Raw genomic sequence first — 21,080 nt, forward strand, 5'->3', positions numbered from 1 at the left:
AGCTGTTGTGGACAAAGATTAACCTTTTTTGGCCTCGCTTTTAGAAGTCTTCCTCATACCTTATTCGTATTCAAAAGAACTCACGTTATGATAGGTAGATTTGTGTTGGGTAGAGTACTTACCTCCTCAGGTAACCATGTTTTCATATGTTTTGCTAAATAAGGTCGGGCAAGAAGTGTGGTCGCCGACGGGCGGAACTTTGGGTTTTTCTGAAACATTTGCCTTATTAGATAGTGGAGCTCATAGGAGTACTTTGATGGAAGTGGACTATAAGATCCTTGGCATATTTTACGAATGAGGCTCTTCCAACTGGTTGCATGAAACTGAAGCAAAAGAGAGAGAGCATTTATTATTGTTTTAAACACTGGATAAGAAGTATTTTGCAAAGTGTTTATAATTCGTGTGACAGGATAGCGAAGTTGAAGGAATACAGCTGAGGAAGGGACAACACAGATAATGGACTTTGCTTAACTATTTTGCTTTCACTCTTCATTGTAGTGAGAAAAATGGTGTGTGCTAAGAGCTATAAAACAGAGCATGAAGAACACTGCATGAACAAACTGCTTGTAAAGTCTCCATTTTTAAGTTGCAGTGAGTCTCCCAGTATCAAAGACATTTCTCATCCAGAAATGTCGACACAACCTGAAACCCGTTCCAGCTAGTTAGCAAAATGCAGGGTTTAGTGCAAATGTATGGGCCCATATACATGCTTATTAATGTAGCAATATATCAAACTTCTAGACACAAATTGGCTTTCTCAAAAATAGGCGTACATTTGAAGTTACGCCTCCCATCTTGAGGCTGCACGTATGAAGCAGTACGCAAACAAATGATGGACGGAATGCTGAATAAATCATACATTCACCCCCAGTCAAGAGATTTAGACACAGCCAATTGGAAATCAGTCTTGACCCTGTGCCTCATGGGAACAGTCCAGACCGAACTGCCAAGCCAGGTCCTCCCTGGACCTGAAACAAGCATCTTGAGACCGGTTTCTGGGTATTACCCATCATCAGCCAGGCTAGCTTGAATCCAATGGCACAGTGAGCAAGGGACCCACGTCTGGGCAAACCCATCCCACTTAGGGTGAAAAGTGCTACGCAAACAAATGATGGACGGAATGCTGAATAAATCATACATTCACCCCCAGTCAAGAGATCTAGGTTAAATCCATTGTCCTTTTGCTCACCATGCCACCCCAATTTAGACTCAGCCATATGCAAATCAGTCTTGACCCTGTGCCTCATGGGAACAATCCAGACCGAACTTCCAAGCTAGGCCCTTCCTGGACCGGAAACAAGCATACTGGGACTGGTTTTTGGGTATTACCCTTCATCAGCCAGGCTAGCTTGAATCCAGTGGCACAGTGAGCAAGGGACCCACATCTGGGCATACCCAGCCCACTTAGGGTGAAAAGTGCTACGCAAACAAATGATGGACGGAATGCTGAATAAATCATACATTCACCCCCCAGTCAAGAGATCTGGGTGAAATCCATCATTCTTTTGCTCACCATGCCACCCCAGTTTAGACCCAGCCATATGCAATTCGGGCTAGACCTTGTGCCTCATGGGAACAGTCCAAACCGAACTGCCAAGCCAGGTCCTTCCTAGACTGGAAACAAGCATCCTGGGACCGGTTTCTGGGAATTACCCTTCATCAGTCAGGCTTGCTTGAATCCAGTGGCACAGTGAGCAAGGGACCCACGTCTGGGCATACCCATCCCACTTAGGGTGAAAAGTGCTACGCAAACAAATGATGGACGGAATGCTGAATAAATCATACATTCACCCCCATTCAAGAGATCTGGGTTAAATCCATTGTTCTTTTGCTCACCATGCCTCCCCAGCTTAGACCCAGCCAAATGAAAATCAGCCTTGACCCTTGTTCTGTATTCTGTCCATCCATTGTTCTTTTTGCATTCGTCACCCCAAGTGGGATGGGTATGCCCAGGCGTGGGTCCCGTGCTCTCCATGCCACTGGAGTCAAGCTATTCTGCCTGATGAGGGATGAAGCGCGAAACCGGTACTAGGATTCTTGTTTCCAGTCTAGGGAGGACCTGGCCTGGTAGTTCCCTGGACTGTTCCCATTGGGCGCAGGGTCAAGACTGATTTGTATATGGCTGTGTCCAAACTGGAATGGCATGATGAGCAAAAAAAGGATGGATTTAGGCCCAGATCTCTGTACTGGGGTGAATGTTCGACGCTGTTCTGCATTCTGCCCATCAATTGTTCTTTCTGCACGTATAAAGCAGGCAGATTGTCATCATATGGTGATCACCACCCACTTGTTGAAAAAAACAGCTCTACATCCAGAAGACCCCTGTAGCTTTAGACTATTGTGTGTCTTTCTTTAGTAGTATAACTGGGAAAGTTCTGACCCATTTACAGGGGCACATGGATATAGCATGCATTATTGATTGAATGCAACCAGGTTTCCAGCCCCCTCAGGATGTGGAGATGACATTTGTCTGATGTCACTGATAAGATCTTGAATGTTAGTGATAAACACAAGCTGACCATAACGTGCACTCTGTTGTTCGTTATCTACAGAAGATGTTTAGCATTAGCCAATCAGGTACTGGGACTCTACTTTGTGTATTGCTCACATGGGATATTGAGATCATCTAATCAAAATATGTAATTACACGGACCAAACAGGACCTGCGTAACATAACGTCTACAAGACAGTGTTAGAGACAACACATAGTCATTGCTAACTAAGGCCCTTATTACGAGTTGGCTGGAATCTGGTGCCGGGATTCCAGGTGGTGGAATCTATGATTATGATTGATATCCCCACACCAAATTCCAGCTATTCGGAGTTTTGTCCAAGTAATGAGGAATTACTTCATGGACCCAAAGCAAATTGGTCCTTTATGATGTATTTTTCTCCATTGCGGGAAGAAAACTGAAGTCTTTTTCCACATGCTCCACTGAGGTGTGAAATATACTATGTAAGAATTTAAAATGAATGAGTTTGTGGCGAAACATAAAGGCAATGTTTTTTACCTGGGCACAGCACTACTGCCAAGCCTTGTCTGGGATCGCTCTTAAAAGGGGATCTCCGGTCATATATTGGTAAGGTGTATAATTACACACAACACAGAAGTGCCATATCTTTTTGTCAACATTCTTCTCCCAATGCATTAGTTATTTCTGTCTGCATGAGTCTGTCTTGCATAGGGAGCAAGACCGAATCAGCTGGACTACCTACTCTGCTTTAAACAGTTGTGGCCATTGTAGGAAAGTGCTACTTTTTAGGTCGAGCCTGTAACAGCGCATATGCGCTATTCTGGCGAAGACTTCATGTAAGGGCTTTCAAAAATTAACCTAAGAATCACACACACTTGTGCGTGTGTTTTTTGTTTTGGCCCACGCTATTGGCCTTTGCGTGCGTCTTTTTAATAAAGACAGCACGCAATTTGCCAAAGGCGGGCGCATTGCTCCAACCATGGCCTATTGGTTGCGGTTACCCGCAGGGCTGCCATGTGGTTTCACTTATCGTGCCCAGACACGGGCGCGATAATTGAAACCAGATGTCTCGCTGTGGCGTGCACCACTCGCGGGCTTGTTCTTTTTTGGATCCATTTCACTGGAAAGCAACTAAATGAAAGAAGGAAAGAGGTTGTGAACCATTTCTTCAAGTCACGGTTTTCAGTAAGTAAGGAGCTGGACAGAACGAAATGGAATAATAGGAGGGGGGGGGGCTGCTATCCCAGAACAGAAAAGAAGAGGACATTGTCCGTGTCTTCGCTGGGCAGTAAGGAAGAGACAGAGTCCTTTTCCTTCTCTGCCCATCCCCGAATGTCCACAAAAGCAAGCTGAGCCTTATCTGAATGCCTTTGCCCTGCACCAGCACCCGCCAAGCCGAACACCAGCAGCAACCACCTCAAGTGCATCCTGCTCAACACCCGCTCCGTCCACAGACACGCCGTCGAGCTCTGGAACCTGCTCGACACCACAGCCCCAGACGTCGCCTTCCTCACGGAGACCTGGATGAACGCCTCCTCAGCACCCGACATCGCCATCGCCATCCCAGAGGGCTACAAGATCACCCGGAGGGACCGCACCGCCAACCAGACGGGAGGAAGCATCGCCATCATCCACAGGGACACCATCCGCATCACGACCAACACCGACGACACCCTAACCACCGCCGAACACCTGCACTTCCAGATCCACACCGACCCGAAGACCACCCTCAGAGGCACCCTGATCTACCGACCCCCGGGACCACGCACACGATTCAGCGAGGACATCGCCGACTTCATCAGCCCACATGCCCTCCCCTCCGCCGACTACATCCTCCTGGGGGACCTCAACTTCCACCTGGAGAACAACAGCGACCGTAACACCATCACCCTGCTCGACAACCTCGCCAACCTCGGACTCAAACAGCTGGTGTCCACCCCCACCCACCTCGCCGGACACACACTCGACGCCGTCTTCTCATCCAGCAAAGACATCACCTTCAGCCACGCAACAGGACTCCACTGGACGGACCACAGCTGCGTCCACTTCACCTTCAAAAGAACGACGATCCACCACCACCAGCAACAGGTTGCCCGAAGAAGCTGGAACAAGATCACAGCCGACCAGCTCACCGCCTCCCTGAGCCAGCACCCGCCGGCCGGCTCAACGAACCCCAGCCAGGCCGCCGACAACCTCTCGAAGTGGATCAGCAACTGCGCGGACGAACTGGCCCCTCTGAGGACCCCGCCCAGCAGACCCGGCAGCAGAAAAACCCCATGGTTCACCGACGAACTCAAGAGCTCCAAGAAGAACTGCCGAGCCCTCGAGAAAGTATGGAGAAGGGAACCAACAATGAACAACATGTCCACCCTCAAGCTCGCCACCCGGAAACACCACCAACTGATCCGCGCCACCAAGAAAACTGCATACAAGGACCGTCTGGACAACAACGCACACAACTGCAAGGAACTCTTCAACATCGTGAAAGAGCTCTCCAACCCCAACGCCGGAAACAACGACATCACCCCATCGCAAGACCTCTGCAACTCCCTCGCCTCCTACTTCCACAACAAGATCGCGGACATACACAACAGCTTCAGCATCCAACCAACGCACGCCACAACCGCAGCAACGCCACCCACCACCACCCTCCGCGCCTGGACCCCGATCAGCACCGAAGACACCATCCGCACGATGAACTCCATCCACTCCGGATCTCCAACCGACCCCTGCCCTCACCACGTCTTCAACAAAGCCGAAGCTGTCATCGCACCCCACCTGCGGGACATCATCAACACCTTCGACACCGCCACCTTCCCTGAGAGCTGGAAGCACGCCGAACTCAGCGCTCTACTCAAGAAACCTACAGCGGACCCCACCGAACTCAAGAATTACCGTCCCATCTCGCTCCTCCCGTTCCCGGCTAAAGTCATCGAAAAGACCGTCAACAAACAGCTGGCCGCCTTCCTCGAGACAAATGGATCCCTCGACCCCTCACAGTCTGGCTTCCGAGCCAACCACAGCACCGAGACCGCCCTCATCGCTGCCACCGATGACATCCGAACCCTGATGGACAACGGAGAAACAGCGGCCCTCATCCTCCTGGACCTCTCCGCGGCATTCGACACTGTCTGCCACCGCACCCTAGTGCAGCGCCTTGACAACATCGGAATCCAGGAGAAGGCACTGGAATGGATCACCTCCTTCCTCGACGGAAGAACACAGAGAGTCCGCCTACCACCGTACAAGTCAGAGGCCACCGAAGTCATCTGCGGCGTCCCTCAAGGATCCTCGTTGAGTCCCACCCTCTTCAACGTCTACATGAGCCCCCTCGCGGCCATCGCACGCCAACACAACCTCAACATAATCTCCTACGCCGACGACACGCAACTGATCCTCTCCCTGACCAACGACCCCACCGCCGCCAGAGCCAACCTGCACGAAGGGATGAGAGAGGTAGCCGAGTGGATGACGACCAGCCGCCTGAAACTGAACTCAGACAAGACGGAGGTCCTCATCCTGGGCTCCTCGCCCTCCGCCTGGGACGACTCCTGGTGGCCCCCCGCCCTGGGCACCGCACCCAAACCGACGGACCACGCACGCAACCTGGGCTTCATCCTGGACTCCTCCCTCTCCATGACCAGACAAGTCAACGCCGTCTCCTCGTCGTGCTTCAACATCCTGCGTATGCTACGGAAGATCTTCTGGTGGATCCCCACCGAGACCAGGAAGACTGTCACCCAGGCCCTCGTCACCAGCCGACTGGACTACGGCAACGCCCTCTACGCCGGAACCACTGCCAAACTCCAGAAGAGACTCCAGCGGATCCAGAACGCCTCAGCCAGACTCATCCTCGACATCCCACGAAACAGCCACATCTCCGGACACCTGAGAGACCTGCACTGGCTCCCCGTCAACAAAAGAATCACCTTCCGCCTCCTCACCCACGCACACAAAGCCCTACACGACCAAGGCCCGAGCTACCTCAACAACCGGATCAACTTCTACGCTCCCAAGCGCCACCTCAGATCAACCAGCCACGCCCTCGCCGCCGTCCCCCGCATCCGAAGAGCGACAACAGGAGGAAGGTCCTTCTCCTACCTGGCCGCCAAGACCTGGAACTCCCTTCCGACCGACCTGCGCCTGACCCAAGACCACCTCTCCTTCAGGAAGAAGCTCAAGACCTGGCTGTTCGAGCAGTAAAGGCACCCCCCCCCTCCTAGCGCCTTGAGACCCTACGGGTGAGTAGTGCGCTCTATAAATTTATTGATTGATTGATTGATTGATTTGCTGTTTCTGCCGTCCTGGGACATAGTTTTGAAAAGAAAAAGTAGGGGAACGGAATCGTTTTAATAAAAGAAGTAGGGGCACGCCGTGCCCTTCCGATCCCGTCCACTTCGACTACTGAGGTAAGGGCGTCTCTACTATAATTTTATTGCAGGCAGCCGTTACAGAGTTACACCACAAACGGCCAGAAGAATGTGCCAGATTCAAGAAATGGCATAAAAAGCCTTATTAGTAAGGCAGCACCCAAATGGCAACATTTCATTTTCTCTTGGCCTCTAATAGATCCTTGTAACTGGAGCAGCCTTTGTGCATATTTGGCAGAGGCTCGCCTTTCGCAGCAGACTACACAAGACAAGAGACCCCCTTGCCACATTGGAGATCAAAAATTGCAAAAAACTCGATGGCATGCAGTCTCAGCCTGTACCACTAAGACAGTGAAACCTCATCTTCATTCATACCTGTGTGTAGTAGCGTGTAAGTAGTATTTATTTATTTAATTCATTAGAGTTTAGAACTATTCACATGTCATTGAATTCTATGTTATGTCTTTACATTCCAAATGATATCCGTTGTCACTTACTTACTGGCTGGAGACTTAACCAGATGCATGTAAACTTTATCCAATAAAGGATATTGAATTCAACATTATTTTGTGGTGCATTCCATAAAGACACTACAATATTTTGGCGACGATTCGGGATTTACGACTGCCTGCTTTAAAAGAATAGAAGGATTTTTTTATTTTTTTTTTCATTTTTTAAAAAGAAGGAAGAGGAAAATGTTATTCTTGAAATTTTTCTTTTGTGATTACTCTTGTCACTTGTCACACTTTGAAGAAGACGCTGCAGCACTCCTTCAGATTTTAATGGTAACCCGACTATGCTTTCTAAACTCCACCGCTACTGGATTCTACTTAAATGTCTCCACAGTTCATCAGAATTCTTTGGCAATGTTCCGGTAACAGTTAAACTTCAACAAATGTGAGTAATTTTTAACTCTATTTACAGTGTGGGATATCAGTACACTGTAATTTCTCAACTCACCTCCGTGCATCTTTTAAAAACGTACCTGCGCATCATTCGAATTTCATCGCTCCTCCGCTTGTTTCCTCGTGTGTGTTGTGCGTTCCATTACTAGCAACGCATTTTTGTGACGTCACGAGAATCCTCTGGAAACAGCTCATCGCATCATCACGCTCAGGTCGCGCTGCGTGACCCTGGGAGCCGCCATCTTTATTTTGTTTGTTTTATCGGCACAAGTTACCGGTAACTCTCTTGATTACACGATTGAAGAAGTTATTTGCACCAGTCGGATTTTAACTCAAGTAAGCCAGATAATTAATAAAATTTTCGGTTTTCATTCTATCTTCTTATATATTTGTTGTGACAAAATGACTGACAATGCCACATCTTCAGCAGCAACTGCTTTTGCTAGCCTTACCATTAATGTAAATAATCCAAAGGAATTTTTATCAGCTCCAGGTGAACCAGTTGTTAAATGGCTCGAATGGAAAGAGTACTTTTTAAATTATATTGCCACTCAAGAGGACAATATTGGAATTTTGTCTCCGAAAAGAAAGAAAAGACTCTTGCTATATAATTTAGGAGCTGTGGGCCTAAGGGTCTACAATCAAATGCAAAAGCCTGAAAGAGCTGGTGACATTGATGTTTTTAAAGCTGCCATAATGGATCTTTCTGATCATTATTCGCCTGTTGTTTGCATTGGTGTTACTAGGAGGGCTTTCTTTAAAAGAAAGCAACTGTAACACAAATCTGTTGAAGAATTTGTTTCGGCATTAAAAATTCTTGCTGCTCCTTGTAAGTTTGGGTCTTTACACGATGATTTGATTAGGGACCCAATGGTGGTTTGTTCCAAACACAAAGGCATTCAAGACAGACTGGATTGAAGGTGATTCCAGCCTCAAGGATATCATTACTCTTTTCAAAAAAGCCGAATTATCTGAAAGAAGCACAAAAGCTATTTCTGAACAAAATGAATCTACTACTTCAGTGAACAATATTTCAGTGACTAAAAAAGGAAAAGATGCTTATTTAAAGAAAAAACAGTATTCTAACAACGCTTCCAATTTTAAAAAAATCATCTAAAGCTAAATTTAATAAGTTCGATTCCACTTCTTTTGCTTGTTTTCGTTGTGGGAGTAAGTCTCACAATGCCAGTTCAGATAAATGTCCTGCTAGATCTGCTAAATGTTTCAATTGTGGTATTGTAGGACATTTTACCAAGTCTTGCAAAAGGAAAAATACTCAAACTCCAAAAGTTTCCTGTTTGAATGAAAGTGATTCTGACTCGGAGTCGTGTGAATCTGATGTCCCTGTCTACAGAAAATGTAATATTGTTTTATATATCAAGGGCAAAGATAGTAGCAAGCCATTGTGTATAGTTAAATTTGGTGGAATTCCATTGTGAGGGGCTGCTGATTCAGGATCTCCTTTCACTATTATTGCTAAGAATGTGTGGGAACCTAATTTGGTCGATGCTCTTGGTCCACATTTAGAACCTCCTGATGTTGTACCAGAAAGCTTTATAGGAGATAAGATCGACTTATTGGGTTTTCGTTCCTTGGTTTTCGACTTTAAGAGTCGCTCTGCTGTTGTAAAGTGTATGTTGCCACAGATGGTCCTTCCGTTTTAGGTTGGAAGGACCAAAGGGCATTGAACATAATTCTTGATCCAAACAGTCCCGAGCAGGTTCTTGTGGCATGTGAGAGTGAAACGACAAACAATTGGGTTGTGAAAGAGTTTCCTAGTGTGTTTTCTGGGAAAATTGGTAAGCTTACTGGTTTTTCCCACCGCATTAGATTAAAAGATAATTCAGTACCCAAAATACACAAGGTGAGACACATACCGTTGATTGTAAGAGAGGAAGTTAAAACTGAATTGCTTAAATTGCAACAATGTGGAATTATTGAACCTGTGGAAGCGTCTGAATGGGTTTCTCCATTGGTGGTCGCTCGACGTGCTAATTGAAAAATCCGTTTGTGTGTTGATTTAAGGCGCATTTAAATGACAACATTATTGTTGACCAGTTTCCTTTACCAAGGATTGACGAGATGTTGTCTTTAACTCGAGGATGCAAGTATTTTTCTACAGTTGACTTATCGTCAGCTTACCATCATGTTGTGTTACACCATTCCAGTCGCAGTCTTACAACTTTTTGCACAACTTTTGGATGCTTTCGCTTTAAACGAATGCCGTTTGGCCTAGCATCTGCGAGTTCTTGACAATTATGGCCTGACTGCGGAAGCATCAAAATGCAAATTTTCTGAAAACATGGTTGTTTACTTGGGTCATGAGATCGGCGTATCTGGTATTAGACCTAAAACTAAACTGGTAAGAGCAATTTTGGATGCTCCTGCTCCCAAAACCAAGGACGAGGTAAGATAATTCCTTGGTTTAGCGGAATTTTATTCCAAATTTGCTAGTAACTTCTCTAGTAAAACACAAGCTATGAGAAATTTGCTTAAAAATAAAGTTTCTTTCTCATAGTCCAATGAGTGTCAACAGGCATTCGATTTGATAAAGAAAGATGTTTGCAATGCCCCAAATCTGCTTGGTTTTGACCCTCTTCTAACCACTATAATGACTACTGATGCGAGTTCCAGTGGTTTAGGTAGTGTTTTAACTCAAATTCAGGAAGATAAAAAGGAGGTAATTGTTGCATTCGCTTCAAGGTCTCTTACACCTTCTGAGCAGAAGTATTCGGTTATTCAGAGAGAGACTTTGGCTGTGGTGTGGAGTTTGGAACATTTTAGAAACATTTTATGGGGAAAGAAGTTCAGTGTTAGAAGTGACCACAAACCGCTTACCAAACTATTGACAACTGAAGGGTTGTACAAAGCCACTGCAAGGATTGCCAGGCTCTCTATGCGCCTTCAGGATTATTTATTTGACATACAGTATGTACCTGGGGCTAAAAATGTCATTGCCGATTGTTTAAGCAGACTTTTTTTGCCAGTGACCAAAATTGACTCCAGTACATGGAATGATTTTTCCGTAGCCAATATCATTTTTAATGAGGGTTCTGGTAGTAGCATTTCCAAAGAACATTGGGTAGATGCTGATTCTTCAGATTCTTTGTTGGCTGAGGTGAAGTCTAAAGTGATTAATGGCTGGAATATTCGGAACAAGAAAGATTTGTCAGACAGTTTAAGACCATTTTGGGAGTTCAGAGATGAACTCACTGTCAGTGACAATTTTGTTTTAAGAGGTAATAGTGTAGTTCCTCCCATGTCTTTAAGGGAACGTATTATTCAATTGTCACATGAAGGACATCCGGGTATTACTGGCACCAAATCTAGAGTCAAGGATTCTTATTGGTGGCCTGGAGTGGACAGAGCAGTTGAGGAAATAGTGAGAGCTTGTATCAATTGTGAAACTTCAGATAAGTCTAAAAAACATTTAATCCACCTTTAGGTACTGTTCATTCTCCAGACTTACCTTGGGATGAAGTAGCTTTGGATATAATGGGTCCTATTACTTGGTTTGATGACTCTAGTAGATATATTCTTGTGTTGGTTGATTTGTTTTCACGTTGGTTTGAATTAAGTGTAGTGGACAAAGTTGACACTAAATCTGTAATTACATTTTTGGAATCTATTTTTCTTCAAAAAGGTTTTCCTGCCTCAATTTTAACTGATAACGGGTTACAGTTTAAGTCACATGAAATGTTGCATTTTCTTTCTATTAATGGTATTAAGCAAAATTTCACTCCACTTTATCATCCATCCTGTAATGGTGTTGTGGAGAGGTTGAATAGAATTATAAAGGATACTGTGCAACTTTGCAGGAAATCTAGATTATCTTGGAATGATGAACTTGAAAAAATGTTGGGGTCTTATCGTGTTACACCTCACCCTTCTTTGGGCAAGAGTCCTCTTTCTTTAATGCGTTGCAGGATACCATTTTCTAAAACTAATCCAGGATGGATGAAACGCAATGGTATGTCTTTTTGCAACCTAGATGAAGTCAAAAGTACTTTAACAAAATCCCAAGTCAAGAATAAGGTGTACTATGATAATAAACATGGTACTCGACATGCTAATTTACAAGTTGGTCAATGGGTGCATGTTAAAAATCCAAGAAAAGTGTCTAAGGGATTTAGTAAGTTTTCCTCACCAAGAAGGATTTCTAAAATTAATGAGAACACTGTTGTGCTGGACAATGGAGAAACATGGCATATGAGTCGTTTGGCCTTAGCTAATTCTGATATTGATGACTCAGTTCCATCTTCTCAATCTAGTTCTCCATTTTGGTGTTATGATGATAAATCTATTGTGCAAGATGGGATTGTTAACAATTCCAATGATGTGTTTGTTGATGAAAATTGCAATGACTCCCACGATAGACTTGAACCTTCGTCAACTGTCAAACATTCTTTGGGAGAATTGTAAAAAGACTGGAAAGATATAATGAATTTGTTTGCTATTAGTTCATTGTTATTTTTTTTTTTGTTTTCTTTGTGAAAGGGAAGATGTGTAGTAGCGTGTAAGTAGTATTTATTTATTTAATTCATTATGTCTTTACATTCCAAATGTTATCCGTTGTCACTTACTTACTGGCTGGAGACTTAACCAGATGCATGTAAACTTTATCCAATAAAGGATATTGAATTCAACATTATTTTGTGGTGTATTCCATAAAGACACTACACTGTGCTATCACTCTTACTGTTTAGAAAGGACCTCTAGACCCATCTCTTCAAACAACAACTTTATTAGAGAACCTCAAAACATTGTCACTCAGCCATGTCTGATGCTAACACTTTTGTCAGTTTCCTTGTGGCGCCACCACCGATGACCACAACAAGGCACTAGAATCCAGCAATGGACATCGTTTCGGGGTAAAATTGAGTGCCCCAGTGGCACAATGGAATTTTACCTCAAGCTCAGATATTCCTTGCACTGGATCTGACTAGATCAAGCACTTCTAAGAAGCATATGACAAGGAAACCCTATCTTACAGTTTATCTGTGAAATCATAATACCTGCTGCCAGCCTATCCTTTTTATAATCTCTTTTTATAATCTGTTTTTTTCTATTTAATGGCTTAAATAGATGATTCCTTTGGTCTGTACAGCTCATTCTGCCAAAAGCGCATCCGTTAGTTTTGTACAGATGGTGGATGTTTACCGATTTGCCCAAGATCAGACTTGGGTCGGGTACTAATAGCCGGGATTCGAACTCTAAATCCAGACATTTAAAGTTAGACCACATCTCATGATTTATCACATCCAGTTCCTTTCTGCCTCCTAAGGGGACTATTTCCCACGAGGAAGCAGGAACTCCCTCTTTGTGTAGAATAAAGGGAGGGGAGGGGGGGGGGTTCCCTCCGCATAAAGTGGCATTTTTTATTTCTGACGGTTGATGTAACCTCCATGAAGTGTTTCTACAGTTTAGTGAAAATAGCAGATAAACTCCTTACAGTGGCTACTGCAGACTCACCCACAGCTGGTTGGAAATTAAGAACTCAAATGTTCCGATTTTAACCCGGATAGATGAAATACTCAGACACCTAAGGGGATCACAACGTATTCACCCCTCACTAAATTATCTCACGCCATCCAGCAAGCATTTGCAATGCAATAGGTCTCGCAATGACATTATTTTGAGCTATTGCCATAGTAAATGGCAATGCCTTTAAAAAAATTAAAAGGCATTGTTATTTACAATCCCAAAAGCAACACCTATGGCATTGCATACCGCGGTGTCCGTGAAGACGGTGCCGCGCTTATTAAAGTTAAAAATAAAAAAATTAAAAAGTGTGTTGGGAGGGCAGAGAGCATTGGCATAGCCAATAGGCCTCGCTTTTTGGGAACTTACAAGTTTTTAGTTATGCAGCACAAAATCCCTGGTGCAACAACATCAACTGTTGCATGGCGAAACACTTATAAGGTCCCAAAGGCGAGACCTATTGGCTATTGCAATGCGTGTTCCTACATGACATGGTCACCCTCACCTTTTGCCTAGTAAGTGTTGCAATTTTGACAGAAGTGCACTGGGTCCTGATATCCAGGAACCCAGTGCGAGATCGCTTTCCTTAAAACTTTACAATTGTTCCCCTAATTGGCACTACATGTAGCACTCCTGTAAGTCCCTAGTACATGGCAACCCTGTTACTGAGGGTATGGGTACTAAAGAGGGTCCCTAAGAGCTGAAGCATATGTTAGCCACCCAAAGGGACCCCTCATGCAGACTGCCATTGCAGGCTGCGTGACATGGTGCAGACAAAAATGAAGTCCAGACATGGCACACCGCATGCAATATATGTAAGTCACCCCTACAGCAGGCCTTACAGCCTTAAGGCAGGCTGCATTATATTACATGTGTGGACATATCTGCATAAGCAGATATGCCCCTGTGATGTCCAAGTCGATTCTTGGACATTACTAGTGAACAGGAAATACATATTCACCAGGGCCCACTACAGACACTCAATAGGAGTGGAAGGGTATACTCAGATGTGAGTCCCTTGCTCATTGCACCATCAGGATTCAAGCAAGCCGGGCCAACGACGCCTGAAATGGCAGAAACCGGTCCCCGGAAGCTTGTTTCCTTCCCAGTATAAGAATTGGCTTGGTAGTTTGGTTTGCCTGTTCCCATCATGCACTGGGACAGGAACAGACTAATTTGCATATAGCCAAGTTCTGAGCTGGGATGGTGCAGTGAGCTAAAAAACGGTGATGGATCAAGCACTGATCTTTGGACTGGGTAAGAGTGGTCTGCTTAATTCAGGCACTCTGTTCATCACCACCCCCTTTTCTGAATCATTTTGTCCACCATAAGCGTGGAAGGGTATACTCAGATGTGAGTCCCTTGCTCATTGCACCATCAGGATTCAAGCAAGCCGGGCCGACGATGCCTGAAATGGCAGAAACCGGTCCCCGGAAGCTTGTTTCCTTCCCAGTATAAGAATTGGCTTGGTAGTTTGGTTTGCCCTGTTCCCATCATGCACTGGGACAGGAACAGACTAATTTGCATGTAGCCAAGTTCTGAGCTGGGATGGTGCAGTGAGCTAAAAAACGGTGATGGATCAAGCCCTGATCTTTGGACTGGGTAAGAGTGGTCTGCTTAATTCAGGCACTCTGTTCATCACCACCCCCTTTTCTGAATCATTTTGTCCACCATAAGCGTGGAAGGGTATACTCAGATGTGAGTCCCTTGCTCATTGCACCATCAGGATTCAAGCAAGCCGGGCCGACGACGTCTGAAATGGCAGAAACCGGTCCCCGGAAGCTTGTTTCCTTCCCAGTATAAGAATTGGCTTGGTAGTTTGGTTTGCCCTGTTCCCATCATGCACTGGGACAGGAACAGACTAATTTGCATATAGCCAAGTTCTGAGCTGGGATGGTGCAGTGAGCTAAAAAACGGTGATGGATCAAGCCCTGATCTTTGGACTGGGTAAGAGTGGTCTGCTTAATTCAGGCACTCTGTTCATCACCACCCCCTTTTCTGAATCATTTTGTCCACCATAAGCGTGGAAGGGTATACTCAGATGTGAGTCCCTTGCTCATTGCACCATCAGGATTCAAGCAAGCCGGGCCGACGACGCCTGAAATGGCAGAAACCGGTCCCCGGAAGCTTGTTTCCTTCCCAGTATAAGAATTTGCTTGGTAGTTTGGTTTGCCCTGTTCCCATCATGCACTGGGACAGGAACAGACTAATTTGCATATAGCCAAGTTCTGAGCTGGGATGGTGCAGTAAGCTAAAAAACGGTGATGGATCAAGCCCTGATCTTTGGACTGGGTAAGAGTGGTCTGCTTAATTCAGGCACTCTGTTCATGACCACCTCCTTTTCTGACTCAATAGGAGTTCCCCAACTAAATGATGGCTTAACTGAAACCAAGGATGTTTGGTATCAAACATCTCGTATTAATAAACCCACACTGATTCCAGTGATGGATTTAATACATGCACCCAGAGGGCACCTTAGAGGTATCCCCTGAAACCTACAAGTCCACTAATGTGCTAGCTTCGAGACATCGGTGTTCAGGGGCTTGCCCTGAAGTGGATGACTGACTTCCTAACTGATAGAACACAGACTGTTACTCTAGGGACTTACAAATTTACGCCCTCCAAAGTAACCAGGGGGGCCCACAGGGCTCGTGTCTGAGCCCCACTCTTTTTAACATTTATGTTACACCCCTGGCTAAACTTATGAGGTCCTTAGGGTATAATCCCATTTCGTTTGCAGATGACACCCAGCTTCTTCTCACATTTGATAAAAACAGACCAGATATACAGCTCATTTTCTCAGAAGGCATGAAGGCTACTGCTGCCTGGATGCAGATTAATTTCCTTCAATTAAATGCTGAAAAATCAGAAATCATGCTGTTTGGAGGAGCAGCTACATGCTGGTCGCCCAACTGGCGGCCTGAGAGGCTGGGAAATGCCCCTTCCCCCAAGGAAGTGGTCAAGAACCTAGGCATCAGGATTGATCAAAACCTAACTCTTGACGCTCATGCAAACACCACTGCTGGCTCTTGCTTCTACATTCTTAGTCTACTTAGAAGGATCTTCCCCCTTCTACCATCTTCCACCAAAAAAACGGTAAAGCAAGCCTTGGTACTAAGTAGACTAGATTATTGTAACGCACTGTTATTTTCGGAAAACGAAGGCTCCCTTAATAAGCTATAAGGGGTGCAGAACACGGCCGCCCGTCTCGTGGCTGATGCCCCATCTAGAACACCCTCTGTTCCCCTCTTCAATAAACTCCATTGGCTCCCTGTGAGAAAGTGGGTACAATTCAAAATAGGCTGTGTAGGAGAGTGGGGTCTGCAATCCTATGGTCACCCCAGATTTTTGCTTTTTGCTTCACTGGTTTACGACTTTCCCTGGCTGTGGGCCTGCTAATCAGACCCACAGCCTAGCTGTTCTCTCTCTAAATTGACAACCATGTACTTTAGGTGCATTTACCAATTGGTACTGGGCCACCTTATCAGTCCCTGTACCCAGGGCATAGGTGTACCCAGGGCCTACCAGGGGCTGAAGCATGTATTATGCCACCCCTGGCTGGCCATCTAAAACTGACACAACTGGCTGCATGACAGCTGGGGCAAGGTGGTGTAATCACCCTTTGCTGTAGATATAGCATACCTATATCTAACCCTAAAATGGACACATATATTTCTATCAGTCACTCCTATGGCAGGCCTTATCAATCCTGAAGGCAGAGTGCTTGGAATTATGTGAGATGGTGCTCTGGCATGAGCTGAGCCCGTTTGCAGCTTGCGGAACCAAGTCCTAATAGCTGTTCCATGATAACGCTATACCATATACACTTAAGTGCATTATCAACCTCGCGGTTAAATGCTAACTCTGGTATAACATTATCAAAACATGTCGAGTAAGGTGTCATACGAATTGGAATACTACCCCCTCGCCAATTCTGGCGACGGGGGTAGCATTCCACCCTTCTAGAGGGACACGACATGTATGTAACTGTGAACCCCGGTTAAAGTTAACTCGAGCCTCAGCATCACAAAATGGATGCTGCCACCACAGACACAAGTCTGACCTCCTGCTGCTGGGAGTCCTTCCAGCGAGGGAGGCTTGGACAAAGGGTTTCCTGCCTGGGGAGGTGCTAGCACCACCCCAGACAGGATTTTGTGTATTGGGTAGGACAGGCCTGAAAGGAATGAGACATGCCTGGGGCACACAAGGTGTCCTGTGCATACACCGGTTCAAACCAGTTGCTGGGGCATCCCTGCCACAGCTCTGGCGGGAAACCGGACAAAGGATAGGGGGTGTAGCCACCCCCCTTCCTGGTCCCACCCAGGGGAGGGACCTAGTCAGTAGTGCAGTCCCCTTTAGGAGAATAAAGGTAGGAGCTGGTCCCATTCCAAATTAGATTATCCAGAACAATTCTACAAGAAGAAACTCTGGACTTCGACGTTCTGCTCCACAGAAGACTGAAGAATCTCCCTTGTGGACAAGGAGTGTCCAGCCTGCAACTGCAGGCCCCATCAAGCATCCAGCGGCTTCACTTTGTCGTCTTCCCTCGAGGATCCAGACTTCAGAACCCAACGAGACCTGGATTCCCAGACCTCTCCGACCTCAACTCACATCTGCAGCAAAGCTGAGACCCGTGGGTGCGACGAGACACGTGGGACCAGCCATCTTGAACGAACCTGCACTTCGCTTCCAGCACGACTCCCGAGGTAAACTCGACCAAGTGCTTTGGGGATTGAGAAGCCCTAGCCCCGAACAGCCCCTGCACCGAAGATCAGCCCTCCAGCTTCCACGAGATCTGCGTGGGGCCCTTCTGCTTGTTTGCTGCTCGACGCGTTGTCTGGTCACTTGCCGGCTGGCTAGTGGCCTCCTAGACGACGAACCTTTGAATCTTCACTGCTGGTCTGGTTGCTCCAGACTGGCCCTTGCTCCCTTCCAAAAGAGGGGCACCCCGGACTCTACTAGTCCGCACCAGACGTCTTTTCCACTCACCGCGTGGGTTGCCTTTGCCAAGGCCTGTTGACTCCAATCCCGGATCCGATACCGCCGACAGCGAGAGACTGCGTGGGACAGCTCGTGCCTCCATCCTGGTCATCGAAGATACCTCCTGGTCCACGTGGCTGCAGAGTCAAGCGTCCACTCTTCACCTGATTGCGATGACAGCACCTGGTTCCTTCCTGGTTCCACACCGGTCACTGGCTAGTGACTTTGAACACTGTCCCCTCTGCTTTCAGGTCCTCTTCTTCACCGATCCACCCTTGGATCGCACCGGACATCTTCCTCCTGGTCGCCTGCAGCATCTTTTCTTCCAGGCTCCATAGACTTCAACGCGAGAACCCGACACACTTTGACACCTATGCACCCGCAGCCCGTGGGTGAGGTAACAAGAGCATTTCGGTGCTCAAGGGTAGTTTAACTGTCCTAGAGTCCAGTTCCACAGTCTTTTTAGTCCTACCTAGTCAGGATTGTCCGTACTCACCTTTAACTTTAACTTAGGGGAGAGGAGCTGGCCTAACGGCTAGGGCGCTCGACCTCGGACCTGGGGATCTGGGTTCGAGTCTCGGTAACGACGCCAAAAACCTCCTGTGATTCTGGGCAAATCACTTAATCTCCCCGTGCCTAAAATGAATGCGTGTTCTCATGTAACGTAACTGGTGCTATGTAAAGTGCTCTGATACCAGATTCAGTTCGGGTCTAGTTCGCGCTATATAAAACTCTGTAAAAAAACAAAACCTTGAACTGTACTGTCCATAGACGTTGTTACGCATCTCGCGTGTTAGTTCACACTCTGCACACGCGTCCCGTGGGCCTCCTATTACTTACCTAAGGTGAAGATAGCGTAGTCCTAGCGAACCTCCAGCCTCTGGACAGCTCCATTCCTTTTATCGACCTTCACATTCCACTTACTTAGTATATGGTTTGTCATGCCTCTAAGGCACCATGTAATTTTGTGCAACTTGTCGTAAAGTTTCAAAGTTTATTATGTTTTGGCTCTCAATGAGGGCCACATAAAAATTAAACACACCATTATACAATAGAAACAGACAAAAGAAAAAAAAGATATGTAAACATACTAAATAAATAGCGAAAGAACAAAAACACTACAGTTATCAGCTCTTAAGGTGAACCACGGCAACATCCCAGCAACCTCAATAAATATTTAAGAACCCTTTAAAAAATTTAAAAATTCTACAACAAAACAGTTCATTAGGAGGGCAGTAAAGTGCATGTAAAAACAATTTAGCATTTGCAATTCCCAATTGTGAACAAATAGGTTTAATCCACATAAATCGCAAGGAGCGTAAAGCAGGACAGATAAACAGGACGTGGTTACGATCTTGTACAGCGTCATTACAAAAGTTACATATTGGGGAACCCCCATACCACTTTGCTAAGAGTGAATTAAGAGGAAGCAAATCATGTCGTAGGAGGTACCATAACCTACGAACTCCATGAGGAATATTCCAGGTCAGATATTGTTGGGCCAGCTTGGGGGTGTATGTTTCTAGAAGAGGTTCCCTGTCATATAATCTGGGTTGGGCAAGGGTATCCAGCTTATAACATAACTCCCACGATGCTCTTTTTAATGTAGCTTTAAGTTCTGAGGGAGTAAGTAAACAAGCATTTACAATGCAATGGTTTTGCCTTTGTTAAAGTTAGAGCTATTGGCATTGCTCTTGACACTCTGAAGCTCCACTCTGAAGCTCCACTCTGAAGCTCCACTCTGAAGCTCCACTCTGCACTCTGAAGCTCCACTCTGCACTCTGAAGCTCCACTCTGCACTCTGAAGCTCCACTCTGCACTCTGAAGCTGCACTCTGAAGCTGCACTCTGCACTCTGAAGCTCCACTCTGAAGCTCCACTCTGAAGCTCCACTCTGCACTCTGAAGCTCCACTCTGCACTCTGAAGCTCCACTCTGAAGCTCCACTCTGCACTCTGAAGCTCCACTCTGCACTCTGAAGCTCCACTCTGCACTCTGAAGCTCCACTCTGAATCTGCACTCTGAAGCTCCACTCTGCACTCTGAAGCTCCACTCTGAATCTGCACTCTGAATCTGCACTCTGAAGCTCCACTCTGAATCTGCACTCTGAAGCTCCACTCTGCACTCTGAAGCTGCACTCTGAAGCTCCACTCTGAAGCTCCACTCTGAAGCTCCACTCTGAAGCTCCACTCTGAAGCTCCACTCTGCACTCTGAAGCTCCACTCTGCACTCTGAAGCTCCACTCTGCACTCTGAAGCTCCACTCTGCACTCTGAAGCTCCACTCTGCACTCTGAAGCTCCACTCTGAATCTGCACTCTGAAGCTCCACTCTGCACTCTGAAGCTCCACTCTGAATCTGCACTCTGAAGCTCCACTCTGCACTCTGAAGCTCCACTCTGCACTCTGAAGCTCCACTCTGCACTCTGAAGCTCCACTCTGAAGCTCCACTCTGAAGCTCCACTCTGAAGCTCCACTCTGAAGCTCCACTCTGAAGCTCCACTCTGAAGCTCCACTCTGATGCTCCACTCTGATGCTCCACTCTGATGCTCCACTCTGATGCTCCACTCTGAAGCTCCACTCTGATGCTCCACTCTGAAGCTCCACTCTGAAGCTCCACTCTGAAGCTCCACTCTGAAGCTCCACTCTGAAGCTCCACTCTGAAGCTCCACTCTGAAGCTCCACTCTGCACTCTGAAGCTCCACTCTGAAGCTCCACTCTGAAGCTCCACTCTGAAGCTCCACTCTGCACTCTGAAGCTCCACTCTGAAGCTCCACTCTGCACTCTGAAGCTCCACTCTGCACTCTGAAGCTCCACTCTGCACTCTGAAGCTCCACTCTGAATCTGCACTCTGAAGCTCCACTCTGCACTCTGA

At 46.3% G+C, this 21,080-nt stretch overlaps 1 protein-coding gene across 1 annotated transcript in view; it reads right to left on the minus strand.

Annotated features, from left to right (window-relative positions):
- The window catches only part of LOC144772734 (serine/threonine-protein kinase Nek3-like), a 263,235-nt gene that overhangs the window by 51,297 nt on the left and 190,858 nt on the right, over nt 1-21,080 (minus strand). Inside the window, exon 9 of the mRNA XM_078657269.1 lies at nt 123-323. Within this exon, the coding sequence (XP_078513395.1) occupies nt 123-323 (201 nt within the window). The remainder of the gene's footprint in view (nt 1-122; nt 324-21,080) is intronic.

This window comes from Lissotriton helveticus, chromosome 8 (genome assembly GCF_964261635.1).
Source record: "Lissotriton helveticus chromosome 8, aLisHel1.1, whole genome shotgun sequence".
NCBI lineage: Eukaryota > Metazoa > Chordata > Amphibia > Caudata > Salamandridae > Lissotriton > Lissotriton helveticus.